This window comes from Paramisgurnus dabryanus, chromosome 3, assembly GCF_030506205.2.
Source record: "Paramisgurnus dabryanus chromosome 3, PD_genome_1.1, whole genome shotgun sequence".
Lineage (NCBI taxonomy): Eukaryota > Metazoa > Chordata > Actinopteri > Cypriniformes > Cobitidae > Paramisgurnus > Paramisgurnus dabryanus.
Genome location: NC_133339.1, coordinates 8131269 through 8144981, shown reverse-complemented (window position 1 = coordinate 8144981; position 13713 = coordinate 8131269). Strand labels below are relative to the sequence as shown.

The 13713-nt window shown below is 40.4% G+C and overlaps 1 protein-coding gene across 1 annotated transcript; it reads left to right on the top strand.

The window, feature by feature from the left end:
* The first annotated feature begins 1410 nt into the window (after nucleotides 1–1410).
* On the top strand, nucleotides 1411–13692 carry gpr139 (G protein-coupled receptor 139). The gene is made up of 2 exons (XM_065277635.2): nucleotides 1411–1731; nucleotides 11218–13692. The coding sequence occupies exons 1-2, from the start codon at nucleotides 1608–1610 to the stop codon at nucleotides 12180–12182; spliced, it is 1089 nt and encodes a 362-aa protein (XP_065133707.2). The 5' UTR covers nucleotides 1411–1607; the 3' UTR covers nucleotides 12183–13692.
* Nucleotides 13693–13713: the final 21 nt, after the last annotated feature.

The window sequence follows — 13713 nt, the reverse complement described above, 5'->3', positions numbered from 1 at the left end:
TTTATATTGCACACCGTATTATTGCACACAATTAAAGCTTCGAAAACACTAAGAATGGCAGCTTTAATATAAGTTCAATGCAGTACTCTTAGGGGCGGTTTCCCAGACAAGGATTCGCTTAAACCAGGACTAGTTAAATTAAGATATTTAAGTCATTTTAAAAGCACACCTTAAAAGGCTTTCTTGCAGTTCTGTTCATGCGAGAAACCTGACAAATCTCCAAATCCCATGTAAATGCAGTTTTATTGATTGGCATGTAAACACAGGTTTCTATAATAAGCAGTCTTTTTGATAGTTATCTGCTTATTCTTTTTACATTTTCAGTCCAAGTCATGCATTTATTAAAATGCTAGTTTTATAATAAAATCAATTAATATGTTAGTAGAATTATATTTTGGTCTACAAATTTTTTTTCAAACATTTAAGCATGCAACATTAGATTAAACGACTAAGGCAAGACTAAGACTTGCAAAGGCGTGATTAGGCATCCTGCGGTGCGGATGGCGTGTTCCGTACGATTTGAGCGTTGACGCAGGAAACGCGCAAGTTGAAAAATCTGAACTTCGGCTGATTTCTGCGCCACGTTAACCAATCAGGACCTTGCTGTAGTAGTGACGTGATTACAGGAAGCGAGCGGAGTCTCAGCGGAGTCGCAGAAGCCCCTCCCATGACGCGAATTTCCACGTGAATGTCTCAAATGACTAGATTTTCACGCGCAAATGAAGCGAGTAAACTAAAATGTTCAAGCGTCCAACTACGTGTGAATAACGCGTTTTTGCCGCCTCTACCGCGGCTGGTGTGAATGCACCATAAGGCCTGCAAAATTTTCAACTTTGGTGAATGTCACTTCTCACTCTGCCATCCAATCACAGCTGAGGAGGGGCGGGACAAATATCACAACGACGCATCGTTTAATGACTGATAAACAAAGCAGAAGTATCATAGAAGTATCACGCTAAAAAAAGCTGGCAAGCGTTTTCAGCAGCGTTTAAATGCTTTGGTGTATATTCTCCTTAAGGAATATGAGAAATAAATTATTTAAGTGACCCAAAAATTAAACTAAACTTTTGATATAAATAATGCAGTTTTTACATTTCCTATTTTGTGATACAAACAATTATTTCCAAAATCTTTGAACGTCCACTGTGGTCATATTTATGTGTCGTGTAAAAGTCAAGTCATGCTACGACTCTCATTTGCATGAGTCGCTGCACGAGTATGTCACCACCGAAATCACCTCTCAGCGGTGTCAACACGAATCGTCTGTCTCTACTTCACTTAACACCTCTTTCTCTCTCTCCTCTCTCTCTCTTTCCTCCAACACCCCCCCCCCACATTCATTTTCACCCTTTTTGCGTTCATGCCTCCCTAGATTTCATTCCCAGCAGCTTGCAACCCCTCCTCCCCTCCCTCACTCGCATCTCCACACACACAGTCTTCCTCACATCCCTGTCTCACTTCCCATCACATCGCCGGCTTCATCACCTCTGTCCGTGTCTCCGTATCATTCAGCCTCGCTCGCAGCCGTTCTCCAGCTCTCATCATCCAGCCCCCCGAGGACAGAGCTGTTTCTCATCGTCCGGCTGTGGTTCATCTGGAGGAAGGGGATGGAGCACAGTCACATCTTCACCGTTCTGTCTCCTAACTCCACTTCCCATAGTCCTCTGGGTTGTCCTCTCGGACAGTTGCCTGTCATCTACTACAGTTCACTGCTCTGCCTTGGCCTGCCTGGTAAGACCGGTACATGACATGTCATTTACATTTATTATCAGACAGTTGTGATTATGCATGCTTTTATGTTTTATGTTTTTTTTCACATTGCAAGTTGACAAGTTGAACTTTAGTCGCTGTAATCTTGTTTGATGACATCCTTGACAAAGTGCTCTGTAACCTTGTGAGGCGCAACTGTTTGGCACCAGAACTGTGGATTTTAAAGGTCACCAGTGACAATCTGTTGCGACTCGTCTGTCTCGCATCATGTCCACGGGCTGCTAATTGCATTGTAGATCGGTATAATGCCTCAGTTTTACTCCACAGATGGGGAAATTAGATGTGGCTTTGACTGCAATGACCTGAGGAGCCACTTATATGAATAATGGTACGCTTTGAGTACGCCATCGTATGAATTGGCCTCCGGTGTTAAATATGCAACCTGCCGGACACTTAAATTGCATTTTGTCCTGGCAGAATTGGAGGTTGATTGCTCATTTGCATCTAATGGTATTATCTGCAGGTGTGACGTCTTCTGAACAATTAAATCAAATCTTCTCTCTCTATGGCACAGTTTCAACCACAAGCTGTGGAGAAAGATTCGTTTGTCAGGATGAGATAAATCACGGCGCCCTTGAGCGACGCACTTAGCTTGAGAGGTTTACACAAATATTTTTATTTGCCATCACAGGCAATCTGTGTTCCTGTTGCACGACAGTTAGAATTTCGAGTTGGACGCAGATCGGGAGTCGAATAGAGGCACGGTGATCAGATTCGAGTCATCACACCTGCCAGTGATTCGGGTAGATGGAGGCGATAGAAGAGGCAGAAATGGAGAGCAGGTGGGAGATGGACGAGTCTCAGAGGAATCATGCATAGGACGTGACAAAAAAAGCGTGGAGAAGGGATGGTGTGGAAAGATGAAAAGGAAGGACAGGTTGAATTAAAACAGCTGTGATTGAAGGGTTTTAAAGCAAAGGACAAATAAGCCCTCTAAGTGCGTCTGGCATGTTTTCTTGTAAATTAGCATTTTTTAATCAGGCTCTTATGATTAGGTTCAGTCACTTCGTTTTAATTGCAATAAAAATGTTATTAGTCAGTGATATGCCTTATGTTCACATATGTCACCATATAAGTATACGCAAAATTCTAAAGAAAGTCTCCAGTCTTCACTTTCTAAATAAAAGAAAAACATACGTAATATATTTGATAAACCTCCTTTAACTGGGTAGGAAACTCTTGCACCTTCATGTACGTTCACCGTCATTTGTTCAATTCTTCTTCCGTGCACTTAGAGGACTTTGCTGAAAAACGTAGTTTAACAGCTTCTGCAAAGAAACCGGCATTTTTCAATGGATTGAGGCCGGGATTAAGCAGATTTGGGTTTGTGATGTCACTAACCCAGGATGTAGCTCACTTGTAGTCTATCCAGCTGTTCATTTATAGTTTATGAGAAGAGATTTCTATTAAAAAATTTTTCTCCCTTTGCATTGAACTTTGTAACTTTGCAGATTTTGTTTATTCTCAAACAACAACAATGCACCAAAGCTTTTAACCCTGGAGAACCCAAGAAGATTTTGGATAGCAGCAATTAACATTGGCCAAATTTGACCCCATTGGTTCTCCAGGGTTAAACACCGGCAGGATGCCGACCGTGGGCGCTTGCCAGTGTTTTTCAGCTAAGCACTTTGGTTGCTGTGATAATTCTGTTTTGTTTACCAGTTGTTATACACTGCGCTAGTTGGTGGTGTGGTATTTGTCCCGCCCCTTCTCCACTGTGATTGGACGGCTGAGTGAAAAGTGACATTGAAGAGCTGAGCGTTTCACTCAAAGTTGAATATCTTTCAACTATTGGCACCCGGCGCTAAACGCAGAAAAAGTGCTGAGTGCTGGTGGTCAGCACGGAAAAATAAATGCCAGCTGCTGGTGTTTTTGAAAAGCGTGGCGCTTCCACTGGAAACAATTGAAAACATACGCTGGCCACCAGTGTAAATGCTAAATGCCCTTAACTGAAGTTAAAAATGTTAAATGATTATAGAGGACCCCTTTAACATTTGAAATATTTCACATAGATTTCTCAAAGCTTTTGCAGCTAAACACACAATTTTCGCCACAGATCCAGCTGTCAGTTAGTAGTCAAAAGAGGTAGATGCTTATGTGCCCAAAAAATAAATAAATCTGGCAACAAATAGAAATGTAGATTGTAGTTTGATTGACAACAAAATCACAAAGCAATTGGACAGCAAGTTACATTCAAGAGCCCAAATGTTCATTGATAAAACAGACACGATGTGTGATGTAGCAGTGTGTGTTAGAGATGAACTCACCGGCCGCTGGGAATTGATTGTTAGAGGTTAAGCACATTAAGGTCACTAATTGGAGAAGGTTGATCTTATTTCATTTCATTCTGTAAAGTACAGCCCTTAAAGTGGAGACTATTTGATTTGTGCCCTCTAGTGATTTCTATTGTAGATGGAGGGTGTTTATCTAGAATTAATCTCTATAATATCACTAACGATCATTCACCAGCTCCACATTACTTGCCTGCTGTTATTTCTTAGCAGTAGCGTCTGACTTCTCTTCCAAGGGGCAGGAATTCAAAATATATGTTTGGTGCATCATGTGAACCATGCGTGATGTCAAAATACGTGCTTTCTGCACGCGTGTCGAAAGGGTTTATGATTAAAGAGATGCTCACGTTAACAAAATCCTCACAAGGCACTCACTCAACACTAAACTCTGATTACACAAGCGTCTCTTTTATCATAAACCCCTTTGAAGTGTCTGCAGCAGGCACGTATTTTGAAATGACGCGTGATGCACATAGGTTCACTTGACGTGCTGAACACATTATGACATGATTAGCCACACACATAACGGACTAAATAAATGTTTTGATGAGCTTTACCCTCAAAAAATAAGTCACCGGTCGCCACTGTTCCTCAGTTAAGAGGTTCAGCCAATGATTTTCAATTTAGGAAAACGATCTGAGCGCTTCCTGTCTGAATGAGAAAAGTGTTTTTCGAGAGTATTCGCATTTGTGTCATGGATGTTGAGAACGTGTGAGTGAATCTATTTTAAGAGGTTTGCACTTTCACAGTTTGAGAGACTTATTGGAAATCTCATTTCAAGTACCATGTTTCTACATTCCTTAAAAGAAATACATATGATCCTCTTGTTGTCATACAGAAAAGAATAGAGCGATACATTTTGAATGCATGTGTTTGATTTGATTTCTTATTAAGATTTCAGTTATTCATTGCACATTTTATTCATCTGAAGAGGTGAGGGGAGACACGTGAGAATATTGGGGTCTTTAGAATAAACTGTTAACCTTCTCCGTTCACATGCTGCTATAGTCAGCTCAATTTTTTATATAAAGCCAGATAAATAATTAAGTATGTTTTTCCATTACAGAAATACAGTACACTCGACAAATATGATTACCAGAAACCCAACTGTTGGTTTAAATAAATATATATTTGACCAAATCGGAGATGAAATAACATGGCATTTTGGGTTGGAGTTAACTTAAACCCAGCTGTTGAGTTTGTCCTAGTGTGCAGTTTTTATCTCCAGTACAGATGATGATTTTACCATAGTTAGTAGGTCAATGTTTGTTATATAAAGCTTTTAAAAACAACCAAAGTGCTGTACAAAGGCATTTTAATCAGCAGATTACAATCTATAAAATAATATAAGATTGAATAAAATAAAAAATAAAAATCCACAGTAAGTTTTAAAAAGAGAGATGACACTAGGTGAATTACCATTAAAGTCGCAATGAAATTAAAAGGAAAAACTCATTTGTTGTCATTTGTTTTGGAATATTTTTTTTTTTTACAAATTATTTATCAGTGAGCTTTTTTACAAAATCATGTGCCCTCATAATCTTAAATCAAAAACGCAAATCTCCTCCCCTCCTTGAAACAATCTCTCTTTACTTCCGGTCATATGGTATGGCAGGTTTGCGGGGTCTGGGAAAAGATTGCAACGGGTAGCAAATAGCAACATGAGCCAACTTCAAATGATCCAATCAGTTCTTGATGGACGGATTCAAGTCCAGCCTATACCTTTTATCAAGTGGTTTTACTCGATATACGTCACAATGGGAAAAAATAGGACAATCGCTACTAAAGATTGCATAAAACTATAGTGTTATTTTCTAAATTTCGTCAAAAAACGTTTGTGAAATGACGCCATTTTCATTAACCGATGTTATACAACTAAAACCTAATTTTGTGGTCTTAAAAACCATGGCGATTGGTGACATCAAAATACTACGAGAGTGACTCAAAAGCATGAGCAGTCGACTCCCGAATCACTCTCGCTATATTTTGATGTCATCCGTTCTTGTGACACCACATAAAGTCTTGTCCCCCAATCAAACATACCGCGCCATATTTAAAGAATGATCATGTGACTGTTATGCAAGTCAGGTCACCTGAACAGCAACACAATGCTACACAACAACCGACAAGCACAAACATTTCTGAAGTTGAAAGTTTGCGTTCAAGTTGCTCTTGCGGTATTTTGATGTCATCCACATTTTTTTTAAATGCTATGTAATGCATAGTGAACTGTATACAGTATGCATAAAGTAGTATTATGAAAAACGACTCACACACTCATTGCCTAAATAGAAACAAAGCAGACTGTGCGGTTAAAATGGGTTGCTCCTGTTTACGTCCCCAGAGACAGGAGTCAGGTGAAATCAATACGTTTACAGAGTTGACCACAGCTTAATGGAAATGTCAGGAAATGCCCAACCTTCAGCCGCAGTAGATTCAGTTTTGTTTGCCTAAACATGCTGCGTTCTCAGCAGGGAAGTTTAATTCAGTCAAAGAGAAATCCTGAGACAACTGTACAAAGGCAGAAAAGTAACAGCAGAACAGCACGGATGAAAGAATAAAAGAGAGATTTGAGAGTACAGCCAACTGTTTATAAAGCTTGATTTAATGTTTGACTGGTGACACACTGCTAGACATACTGTAGACATAAAAGTCTGAAACACAGAGACTATGGACAGACACACACATCACTGATGTGTAGCACACAGTCTGAACAAACACTCAACTTTAACACTCACTTAAAAGAATCGGCAAAGTAAATGAACGAAATGGGGCACTTTTCACTGATAGCTTTACATTACAGCACAATTAATGAATTCTGTTACTGATAAATGTGTTAGATAAAGTCTTAGGTAACATAAAATTAGTCTAGCATTGATTTAAGTGCACTGTATCTTTGTACCAGACCATTTATCAGTGTTGTAGTTAAGGCCAACTAAACCGAGACAAAGCCCAGAGGGTGTCGAGATCAAGACTTTGAGGGGCTGAGACCAAGACAAGACAAAGACCAAAGACAGTCGAGACCGATACAAGACCATCAAAGAATTTATGGAATTATTGTGGATGGATATTGTAGGACTTTGTATTATTTGTTGACAGATTTCTTTTTGGACAATCTTCCATTAATCTCTTACAGGCACAAAAGTAACAAAAGAAATCAAATAGGAAATAATTCAATGATTGCTTTTAAAGCCAGACATTTTACATCTATTAATGATGTTATAAAACACATAAATCAGACAATGCACCAGCAATTTAGAGTAATTCCTCTACCCAGTCGCACAAGGTTTCGTGATATAGTCACGTAAATTTTTGATTCTTTTTTCGTGATATCACAAATTTATGCGTTTTTTCGTGACCGTATAACGAATTCCTGTTTTCGTGTGATTGTCACTTCGGTTTAGGTTGGTTGCTCAACTGTTTTGTCCTATTTTTTTACCATTGTCGCTTCGGTTTAGGGTTAGATTTGGTGCTTGCTTTAAAATGTCACTTTATGTATTGGTTTAATCTATTTTTCTGATATTTTTTTATATGTTGCCTGACGTTAGAGTTAGGTTTGGGTAGGGATGTCATTTTATGTAAATATAACCCTAAACCGAAGCGACAATGTTAAGAAAATAGGACAAAACAGTTGAGTAACCAATAAGTGATAATCACACGAAAACAGGAATTCTTTACACGGTCAAGAAAATATGCGGAAATTCGTGATAATATCACGAAAAAAGAATAAAATATTTACGTGACTATATCACGAAACCCCGGTGCGACTGGGTAAAGAGGAATTACACTAAATTGCTGGTGCATTGTCTGATTTATTCGTTAAACGGTCATGAAAAACGCAGAATTTCGTGATAATATCACGAAAAAAAGAATCAAAAAGTTATGTGACTATATTACGAAATTTTGTGAGACGGGGCTGAATTTCCGCCGTTGTGGTCTTGACCAGTCTTGAAATAAAATCCAGAGAACATTAAGTCTGAGACCAAGACAAGACTCAGACCAAAGACCTTAAAAAATGTCTTGATACCGGTCTCGGGTAATACAAACTACCCTTTACTTCAGAGATCTTCATCTTCTTTCTTGACTGTCCATCAATTACAAACATACATCAATGTCATCAACTGAGTGACAGCTCGAATAAATCTATAATGCTGTTACTTGCAACCTAGTTATTAGTTCTGGCATAGGGTTTGGTTATTTTTTATTTTATAAATTTGGCAAGTTTCACAAGTTTTTTAGGTTAAAGATCACCTATTTTACTGCTAAAAAAACAACGTTATTTTGTGTATTTGGTATAATGCAATGTGTTTGCGTTGTTTATGGTTAAAAAAACACATTATTTTTCACATACCGTACATTTTTGTAGCTCCAGATATCCCTGCCTTTCTCAAACGCTGTGATTTTGTACAAAACTCATCGATTTGAAAAGCTCTGTGTCCCTGATTGGCCAGTTAATCTGTACCTTGTAATTGCTCTAAATACCTCTGACGTCAGCCGGAAATGTGATGCTTGAAAGATTTGGTCACAATGCAATGCTAACAGGAGTTATGATAATGTCGCTAGTCTACATCACCAATCCCAGGAAGTATACTGTTGCCTACAATCCGTGTGTTTGTTGTAGTCCAAGAAAAGAGATTTACGTTGGAGACGATAACTCGCGTCATCGTTTACTTTGGGGGTTGTACCTTTTGCATATCGTTAACATGTACTAATACGCACTTACAAACCAAAGGAAATGTAAAAAACCTGAATCGGACAATAGGTGCTCTTTAAGAAAAGACAAAATATGAGAATTATATTTTCAAGGCTAAAAGTACAAGGAAATATGCACAAGTAGTACACAAAATACATGAAAATTCTCCTTAGACAATCAATAGCATAATGAAGAGGATACTCCACTTTAATAATGTAAAACTGATCCAGAAACAGAATTTCGATGTCTCAATTTGGGCTCAGACTGACAGAGACACCAAGCTTTCAAAGATCCTTCCAGAACTGACTTATATGAGCTTTTCTATCCTCTTTAATAATAAAGCTGTATGTCCACTGTATGTATGAAATGGCTCATCTGTTTTTATTTCCCCTGGAGCCGTTTGTACAAAACATCAAAGGTTGAAACATTTTAATGAAACTCCACTAAATCTCCTGAGCTATGTAAGAGAGCAACCATGTTCCTCTGGGAGCGAAGCTTGGTGGATTGGATACGATAAGAAATTACACTGTGAAAGAATTTCATGCTTTTTGTGTCCGTGTGAACTTCAGGAAAGGTAAAACATGACTTGCATCTTAAAACGTAATTACGCAGAATGTGCAAAGTTGTTTCTGCTGCTTGTGTGTCTGCCAGCATTTATGCAAATGTGAAAATGTAAAACTTGAGTGCAATTTGTAATCAGATGATGTTCTGAACTGAAAGGTGCAAATTCCCAAACTCCAGACTGGCATATGTGATCCAAATCTCTGTTAGCAGCATGATGGGCTGTCTGACAGGTGTGTTAAAACACAAAGGTGACGTAAGACTCAGGTGATGGTAGTAGATTTACTGAAGCTAAATTAGACTGCAAATCATAAAAATTTTGGGTCTGTGCTTCTGTATAGTTCAGTAGAGCATTAGCTGCGCAAAAGGTCATAGGTTTGAACCCAAGGAATACACATACTGATAAAAAATTACACATTGTAAATCACTGTAGTCGCACTGGATAAAATCATCTGCCAAATGCATGAATTAATGAATGAGTCTCATTAGTGTGATCTTGAATTAACAAACATTTCCCAAAGCAAATATAGTTCACAACATCACAGGATATCAGGATGAATCTGGGTTAGGGGAGGAATCACAAAGATGTGTGCTTTTTATCAAACATGCACTTTTCAGGTCAACATACTCACCTCAAAATGTTTCCTGGGGTCTTTTGTAATGAGGCTTTGCCCTCCATGTGTCCTCTACCGCTGTGTTAAATCGTTTGGCTTAAATAATGGCAGCACTTTTGTGCGTGCACTCTTTTTATCACATTGAAAGGTCTCGACAATCTCTGGTCATTTCATCTACCTTTAGATCTCACGTTGCCTGTGCGTGGCCTGTGGAACAATACAGGTTTGGTTGAAAGAGTAAGAATGGGTGGATGAGAGGGTCTGGGCATCCTTGGTTCCTTAAGTGCAGGTCATTGTGACATGTTTGTTAAGTGCTGTATAAGCACCAGAGATTGGATGTAATTGTGCACTTGTTGCCACTGCTTCTTCAGTCTTTCCATATTTAAGGTCACAGACAGACAGGAAGGGTCTCACAGGGTCAAGTGCTCACGTTTGGTTTCAAACATGTGTGTTATCTTGAGCATGCGCATGTGTGCGAATGCGACTGTATGCACATGAATGTGAATTTTATGTGATTTTCAGAGCATACGTGTGTGTATGCAACTGCATGCGTGTGATTGCGAGTGCTTGCATGTAAATGTGAATGCATGCATGTGAATGTGACTGCATGTGCGTGAGCGTTATTGCATGCATGTGAATAAATGTGCGTGAATGCGATTACATGCGTATGAATGTGACTGCATGCGTGTAAATGCGATTGCATGCATGTGGTTGAGATATTGTATGTGTGTGAATGCGACTGCATGCTTGTGCATGCATGTGCATGAGCGTTACTGCATGCATGTAAATGAATGTGCGTGAATGCGATTACATATGTATGAATGGGACTGCAGGCATGTGAATGCAATTGCATGTGTGTGATTGCGGTTGCATGCATGTGGTTGTGATACTGTGTGCGTGTGAATGCGGCTGCATGTGTGAATGTTAATGCATTCGTGTGAATGTGACTGCTTGCGTGTGATTGCGGTTGCATGCATGTGCATGCCATTGCAAGCGTGTGTTAATTCATGTGATTGTCAGCGCATACATGCATGTGAATTGAAGGTTTGTTTAAATGTGAGTCCATGTGTGCGTGTGTTTGCATGTCATAGCATGTGTGTGAGCATAGGTGTATATGTGTGAATGTCAGTGAATGTGAGTGAATGTGAGAAGCATGTGAATGTGAGCATGTGTGTGAATGTCATGGCGTGTGTGTGACCTATCTGCAGCACTCGCATCCATAACGTCTCTGCATTAAATCTTGCAGCTTTTAACTTCTGCTCTCTTCATTTCTTCTCACAATCCACAGCAAACATCCTGACGGTGATCATCCTTTCCCAACTGGTGCTGCGACGACAGAAATCATCCTACAACTACCTACTGGCCCTGGCTATAGCTGACATACTGGTCCTGATACTTATCGTGTTTGTGGACTTTCTGTTGGAGGACTTCATTTTAGGTGCTCCTCTGCCTCACTCACTTAACAAGGCTGTGCAGGTCCTGGAGTTCTCCTCCATCCACACTTCCATCTGGATCACGGTGCCCCTGACCATAGACCGATACATCGCTGTATGCCATCCGCTACGCTACCACACCGTCTCGTACCCGGCCCGAACTCGCAAAGTCATTCTGGCCGTGTACGTTGGCTGTCTGATCAGCAGCACTCCATACTACTGGTGGCCAGAGCTGTGGCACGGGTTGCCAGGAGCCAGCGGCGGCAGTCGGAGCAGCGCCGGGCAACATGTGCTTGTGTGGGTCCACTGCGCCACGGTCTATCTGCTCCCCTGCTCTGTATTCTTCTCACTCAACGCCATCATCGTACGGAAGCTTCGTTGCCGGCGTAGCTGCTTCCGCCTGCGTGGCTACTCCACCGGAAAGACCACGGCAATCCTGCTGGCGATCACCTCTGTGTTCGCAGTCTTGTGGGCGCCACGCACTCTCATGATCCTCTATCACCTGTACACGGCACAGCCGACGATGCCCGCAAACGCCCAACTCCTGCACCTAGTCACAGATGTGGCAAACATGCTCGCATTGCTAAACACGGGCGTCAACTTCTTCTTGTACTGTTTCATCAGCAAGCGCTTTCGCAGGATGGCCGCCACGGTGCTAAAGGCTTTGTTCCGATGTCGGAAACAGCCACCACATTTTTACGCAAGTCACAATTTCTCCATCACCAGCAGCCCGTGGATCTCACCAGCAAATTCCCACTGCATCAAGATGCTAGTGTACCAGTACGATAAGAACGGCAAGCCCGTCTGCATATCTTCTTGAACGCCATAATGAACACTGGCTAGTGAGTCTTCTGGCAAGCTCGAGGAGAAGTCTTGCCCAACCTTGGGAGGAAGGTTAGTGATGGTGAGCAGATGGCACCAACTGGGTTTTTGAAAGTGCCTCAATAAGAAATCCAGGTTCAGAGATATCTGAGGGGGTTTAAAGGCCAAGAATGTGGTTCAGAGTCTTCTTAGGCAAAAACAAACCGGCCAGTAAGCGATGGCGATGCCTTTCAGGATATTAATGCAAAAAATGGTCTTGACGTCAAAATCAACTTGTGACTTGTGCTCTAGGTGAAGCCCAGTATACCCATCAATACATTTGAAGATTTTGGAGTCTCCAGCATGCTGTTTTTAGTTAAATGCACACCAAAGCAACATTCACTAATGGAGAAAGAAAATGGACATGTCCTCAATGACATGTTACTGTATGTGAACCATCTTTAGACTCTCACCTTTCAAGACACAGAAAGCATATCCCGCCCTTTGTGACATAAAAAAACAATGCAGGTCTCCAAGGGCCGATTGCAAACAGCACAAGCTTTTATTAAAGAATTGTCCCTTTATATATGCTCAGATACTGCTTTGATATCGCTGCCTGATGAAAAATGATGACACAACATAAATACACAGACTCTGCATTAAAAGGCTTCTGGTGCAACTGACTGTTAAATGTTAGAATAAAGGCAAAAAATGCATTGCGTTCATGATCTTTTCAGCCAATATAGACTTTCATTACTCAGTACACGGAAGGATTTTCTTTCGAAAAATAATCAAGACTTTGTTACTCCTACCACACAAACACATCAACACACTTCTTTGTCCTTTGCAGCCCCAAGAAAAGAGAAATGGGATTGAAAGCACTTTCCAAATAAATCAATCCCTTTCTCTGGAGTGAACTACTGGGGAAAACCACCTTCATTTATCTTCGCAGAGCCTGCCATCCGGAGCGCTTTAACAGCGGGTCATATCAGAGACATATTTAAACTATACACTACGTGTGCATAGATAAGGTCGATAACTTAAATGTGTGGTCTCTGCTTAGACAAGGTCAGAATCAGAACAAGATTCATTTATCAAATGTGCACACACAAGGAATACCCAGCAAGCAATTATGCATTTAAAAGACGTCCAAGCACTACACAGATGTCTAGGCTACAACAAGGCAAAATTTGGGCTGTCAGTGAACATTTAAAGGGGACATTTCATGAAAAATCTGACTTTTTTCATGTTTAAGTGCTATAATTGGGTCCCCAGTGCTTCTATCAACCTAGAACATGTGAAAAAGATCAACCCAGTAACTTCGTTTTGGTAAACCATTCTCTGCAAGCATGTGAAAATTAGGTCATTGAAATTTGGCTCCCCTTGTGATGTCAGAAGGGGATAATGCCGTCCCTTAATCTGCACTATCCAACCACGGCACCATCTGGGGGCACCAAAGATTTATTTGACATCTTAAAAACGTCTTGTGAAATGTCCCCTTTAAAGGGATAGTTCGGCCAAAGATGATATTAAACCCATGATTTACTCAC